The 5,891-nt window shown below is 37.2% G+C and overlaps 1 protein-coding gene across 1 annotated transcript; it reads left to right on the plus strand.

Moving 5' to 3' along the window:
* The first annotated feature begins 239 nt into the window (after window positions 1-239).
* LOC134570557 (keratin, type II cytoskeletal cochleal-like) lies at window positions 240-3,364 on the plus strand. Its single transcript, XM_063428512.1, has 7 exons — window positions 240-743; window positions 1,568-1,776; window positions 2,093-2,153; window positions 2,256-2,351; window positions 2,577-2,741; window positions 2,823-2,948; window positions 3,140-3,364. The coding sequence occupies exons 1-7, from the start codon at window positions 294-296 to the stop codon at window positions 3,362-3,364; spliced, it is 1,332 nt and encodes a 443-aa protein (XP_063284582.1). The 5' UTR covers window positions 240-293.
* Window positions 3,365-5,891: the final 2,527 nt, after the last annotated feature.

Below are 5,891 nucleotides of genomic sequence, written 5' to 3' on the forward strand. Positions count from 1 at the left end.
AATGGAAGTCATAGAACGCCCACCGACCTTAAGGGGTTAAACTAAAGGAAGCCAACAATAAATGCATTTAGCTTTGATGACATAGGTGTGTTAAAGTTTTATTTCCGTGAAATCAGACAGCAATAATATTCCCAAACAATGATCATAGCAGCTAATAACATTATTTTGGGTGAACGAGCCAACACCCATTTGAAGTATAAAAAGAGTGAGTTTTTGCCTAAAAGATGTAAATCGCCTGAGCAGACTTAACGTGATCTCTACATCCTTACATCTCCTCTGCAAGAAGTAACATCATGTCTCATCACTCCATCCTTGGTACCTCTGGACACAAGCACATCAGCTCCTGTTCAATGGCTTCTCCTAAACATGGCAGCTCTTACCACACATTATCTCACTCCTCCAAATCAGCAGCTCATGGTCATAAGACACTGCATTGCTTTAGCAACAGAAGTGCCCATAGTATTGGTTCCAGGGGAAACAAGATCTCAATGGGAAGCTGCCATTCTGGGAAAACTGGACACGGATCTGGACATGGATCTGGATATGGATCTGGTTTCAGTATTGGAGGTATTGGTTATGGATTTGGATCTGGTTGCTCTGGAGGTATCAACAACGTTACTGTGAACCAGGGTCTTCTGGCTCCTCTCAACCTGGAGATCGACCCAAGCATTCAGCGAGTGAGGACTGAAGAGAAGAATCAGATTAGAGGACTGAATGACAAATTTGCTTCTTTCATTGACAAGGTGAGATCATTTTAATGAATACGTGGACTAAAGAAATAACTGAATTTGTAGTATGCGGATGTGCTATTCCTTCTTAAAATAGTTATGCAGAGGGAAAAAAAGGGGAAAAGTTACTTAATTTTACACTTCTATAGCCATATTTGCTTATAGTTTAAAATGGTATCAGTCAGTGTTTTTACGTCTAAATTTCAAGAGGTTAAGAGACAACAAAATTAAACTATTTAGCAGTTTACATCAAAATAGTGTGCTTTCAGGAGTATTTTTGCTGCAGAAGCCAATGTCTACCAATACCAGCACTTTTATATTTTTTTTTATGAATTAAATATTATATAATGCAATCTAAGTATGTGCAATGTAATTACAGCTAGATCTACAATAAGTGTTAACTATTGTTATTGAAGAGAAACTATTTTATCTAGATATGCTATTAAAGAACGAGCTACTAACTTCTGAATGTTTTGGGATAAAAGTAATGTCTAGAGCAGGGTTAGGCAACCTTCAGCATTCCAGATGTTGTGGTCTACATTACCTATAATGCTCTTACAGTCATAATGCTGGCAAATCATCAAGGGAGATGTTTTCCACAACATCTAGAGAGCCAAAGGATGCCCATCTCTGGTCTAGAGACTTGTATGGGTTATAACAATTTCTATTGCAGTCTAATATTAATAATAATAAAAATACTATTTTCATTACATGTTGAAATAAGGCATGCCTCTATGTCACTTGTAATACAGTTTGCACATTTTCTAAGATATTATTAGACACCTTGTACTAAATATATATGGTTTCTAACAAAAAGTATAAAATTATTTTTTTTCTAGGTTAGATTTTTGGAACAGCAGAATAAAATGCTGGAGACAAAGTGGTCCTTATTACAAGAACAGAGAAGTGCCCACTTTCAGATAGAACCACTGTTTGAGGCTTTTATTGGTAACCTCAGGAGACAGCTGGAGAGTCTGGGATGTGAAAGAGAACGTCTGGACTCAGAAAGGAACAGTATGGAGCAATCTGTGGAAGAACTAAGAAGAAGGTATGCTGCTATTTAGACAGTTTATAATATAATAGAATAAATAAATATATTAAATTAATCCACTCGTACTGCAACATCATGAAGACATTCATTATTTTCTTACCAGATATATATGTATTCTTCATTGTTTGCACATATTCCAATTTCCAACACAGCATTTGTCTATATTTTTGCATGTGCTCTCTTAAAATGTATTTAAGAGTCCAGTCCACTTTAATATTATTAAGAAGAAAATGTAAACTTAAAAGTTTCTTAAGAAAAAGCACCCTGTACATTTAGAATTCTGTATGCTTGTTATTAATGTTTAACGTTCTAGATATGAAGAAGAAGTGAACAGACGCACTGCTGCAGAGAATGAGTTTGTTGGAATAAAGAGGGTGAGTGATATCACACATAAATTGTATCTATATATAAAGGAATAACAAATATAAACATATATCTATAATTTTACTGTTACTATGCATTCATCTCTTCTTCAGGATGTAGACGCAGCTTTTATGAATAGAGCGGAATTACAAGGAAAGGCTGATTCCCTGAATGAAGAGATCAATTTCTTGAGGACTCTGTATGATGCGGTAAATACAGTTTCACTTTTATCTGTTGCTAAATTGGAAAGATTTAATATCCATGACATCAGTCATTTTACAAGGAATGCAAAACAAATATGAAGTATAGTTACAACCCCAAATATATCTAAGTATGTCAGATTAGAATGCCTTTATGTTAATAACGAAGTTATTATACGTGAGAAAATAGAGGATTTTACAACCATGCCTCGTCTGTTCTTTGTATCCTTATAGGAAATAGCCCAGCTCCAGGCTCAGATCTCAGACACCTCAGTGGTTGTGTCCATGGATAACAGTCGGGATCTGGACCTGGATGGAATCATTGCTGAGGTCAGATCTCAATATGAGGACATTGCTAACAGGAGCAGAGCTGAGGCAGAGGCCACGTACCAGTCACGGGTGAGTCTATCCAATTCAAATCATACAGATCATTACCTAAAAAAAATGTTTCTATACTAAATTTTCTTTTGCCTTTGGCAGTTTGAGGAGCTTCAGACAGCGGCAGGAAGAAATGGGAACAATCTGCAGAGCAGCAAAGATGAGATCTGTGAATTAAATCGCGCAATTCAAAGATTAAGAGGAGAAATCGACAATGTGAAAGCACAGGTAAAGCATGTTTTACTTCAAGTCAGTTAACCAGGTAATTAAAGAGATAAAATCAAATAAATTTAGATTCAGCAAAATCAGCACTACAGTTGCTATTGTTAACGTTTCCCAACTGTATTCCTTTGAAACAGTTACTCTCAAAAACAGAAGTGTAACTACAAGTAATATATTAATGTATAAACACATTTCAGCGCTCTGCACTTGAATCTGCAATAAATGAAGCTGAGGATCGTGGGGAATCTGCTGTCAGAGATGCCAAGAACAAGCTTTCTGAGCTGGAAGGTGCTCTACAGAAGGCCAAGCAGGAAATGGCACGCCAACTGCGAGAATACCAGGAGCTGATGAATGTGAAACTGGCTCTGGATATTGAGATTGCCACCTACAGGAAAATGCTGGAAGGAGAGGAGGGCAGGTGAGTGCAATATCCTACTGAGAATTTACTAGGTCTTCATACAAACCGTACATTCATCAGGTTTCTAAATGTGGACCTACATCTCTATGTTCCTATATTTTCTCATCATTGAGTCTTTTAGCAGGTTACATCTTAGTAGCAATCTCTTAATCTCAACATCTCAGTTCTTCAATCTGCTCTTTATTGTTTTATTCTATAATAGTAATCTTCTGCATCAAGTCTTAATCTCTAAAACGATGCACCTGTATCAGACATTATAGCAGTACTTCCCTTGATTTGTTTACATGTTTACTAATCCCCATAATTACAAATATGTGTTTGTGAGAAAGTTGTGGAAATAGCAACAAGCATTAAAGGAGAACATTAGAAAGACAAATATAAGCTTTGAATGTTAGAGGTACTCCTGGCTATTTAGATTCACGCCCCACTTCCTAACTCAAATAAAAGAGCTTCACTTACCTTTAATCCCATTCCATGACATTCTTTGTAAGGCCGCCATTCCATCCCTGTCTGAGATCATCATTAACGAATATCTTAGCCAATATTCTATAGACAAGCATTCAGGTCCTACTGAGCACATAGATATAGATATCTCCGCACTGTGCCAATCAGCATCTCTTCATAGAAATGCCTTTTTCCAATACATCTTTATGGAGAGCATACAGCATCTTCACACACAGCATGAGGATTCTAAACATCAGCCTTGCCAGGCTTGCAGCTTCTAGAGGAGCAATGTAAACTTTGCCTTTTCACAGACAAGGCAGTGTTTACATCGTAGAGATTGCAGTGAAGTCTCATGTCATCTAAACACTATATTGAGTTGCAGTTGTTCTGGTGCTTAGAGTGCCCATTTAAAAGGAAGTATTAAATGGTATCTGGATATTAATTATTGGTGCTACACCTCATGTTGTCTTTATTGAAAATATATTTTTTTAACAAAAGGAATATGCTTATTTTTGCTAATTTGTATTGGGTCATGTGACTGTCTACATTATACCCTTTATAAGTTATGGATATACTTATTGACAGACTCCCAGTAAACATTTGGCACATACCAGCTGTTTTAACCTTTAGTACATAGTGGTTGCAAAAAATAACACGTATTACAGATGTAGTAACTCACCAAGGCTCTAAAATAAAAAAAAACTATACATTTGATATAGAATTCCAAATGTTAAAGAGTTATAAATTTGAAATCAAATGCCATTACATTATTACCACTTATTATTCTGACCAAATGTGAGAAAGTAATTTAGTGCTAAACTAATACTTTTTATGTTTTGTTTTAGGTTGACTGCGCATGACTCTGTTAATATATGTAAGTGAGGCAATATTTAAACAATTTAATTAAATGTTAACGAGGACATATGCATACATAGATTAAGCGTGTAACTCACTTGTTAATGTCACACTTTAAATTCTGAATAAGGTACACTGTCACTTTCCTCTTTCCAGTGTTAAATTGATCTATACATTGTTTTACACTGTAGGCAATGTTAGTAACAATTGCTGATTATCATGTAACACACAAACACGTGGTCAACCATACATACATATACAAATGTGCTTAGTAATACGCTTACTCTATATGTGTAACAGATCTTAAAGGGACATTCCAGGCACCCAGACCGCTTCTGCTCATTGGAGTTGTCTGGGTGCCAACTCCCACTACTCTTAACCCTGCAACTGTAATTATTGCAGTTTTTTATGAACTGCAATAATTACCTTGCAGGGTTAACTCCACCTCTAGTGGCTGTCTACTAGACAGCCAAGAGAGGGCACTTCCACGTTTATAGCAAAGATTTTCTTTGCTAGAGCATCGTTGAACGTCCTCACGCTGTGTGAGGACCTCCAGCGTCGCTCAATTCCCCATAGGAAAGCATTAGGTTTCCTCAGCCGGTGTGCGGGATCAGTCTCGCCCACCGGCTGACGCTATTACTGGGAGGAGCGACGCCGACCCGAAACCACCGCCGAGGGACATCGGCGGGGTCTCAGGTAAGTGACCTGAAGGGGTTTTCACCCCCTCAGCAACCTGGGGTGGGAGGTGGGAGGGAGAGGGGACCTGCAGTGCCAGGAAAATGGATTGTTTTCCTAGCACTGGAGTTTCCCTTTAATGTAAAATTTTAAGTACAATTCAGACTATAATAAAACACATTTTAATAGTTATTTTAAGAACTCTGATTATTCAAACTTTTTTTAATTTTATGTTTTTTTAATTTGCAAATTGCCCCTCGTTATGTATATTTCTCTCTATATTTCATATTTATTACAGACCTTAAATGGCTGCTTCTTTGGTTGAAGATTTCAGTCCAGTCAAGTACAAATAGTTTACTTTCTACATCCATGTTTTTCAGCAAATGTTTAACATTCTACATTCATGTCTTTCAGCTGTGCTACATTCTAGCACTGGAGGAAAATCCAGCTCAGGAGGGAAGTCCCATGGTACAAGTGATCATAAGGGAGGATTCAGTGCAAGCAGTGGGAGGAGCTTTAGCCACCTCTCCAAAAGCAAACATAGCTCTGGCCACGGA

Source organism: Pelobates fuscus, chromosome 1 (assembly GCF_036172605.1).
Source record: "Pelobates fuscus isolate aPelFus1 chromosome 1, aPelFus1.pri, whole genome shotgun sequence".
Taxonomy (NCBI): Eukaryota; Metazoa; Chordata; class Amphibia; order Anura; family Pelobatidae; genus Pelobates; species Pelobates fuscus.

What these genes read in the sequence shown, in the direction of transcription:
- LOC134570557 (XM_063428512.1), top strand. Translation starts at nt 294, where the DNA reads ATGTCTCATCACTCCATCCTTGGTACCTCTGGACACAAGCACATCAGC. An exon ending in AGGCCACGTACCAGTCACGG is followed by an intron (nt 2,742 to 2,822) that starts GTGAGTCTATCC and finishes TGCCTTTGGCAG; the next exon opens with TTTGAGGAGCTTCAGACAGC. An exon ending in TCGACAATGTGAAAGCACAG is followed by an intron (nt 2,949 to 3,139) that starts GTAAAGCATGTT and finishes AACACATTTCAG; the next exon opens with CGCTCTGCACTTGAATCTGC.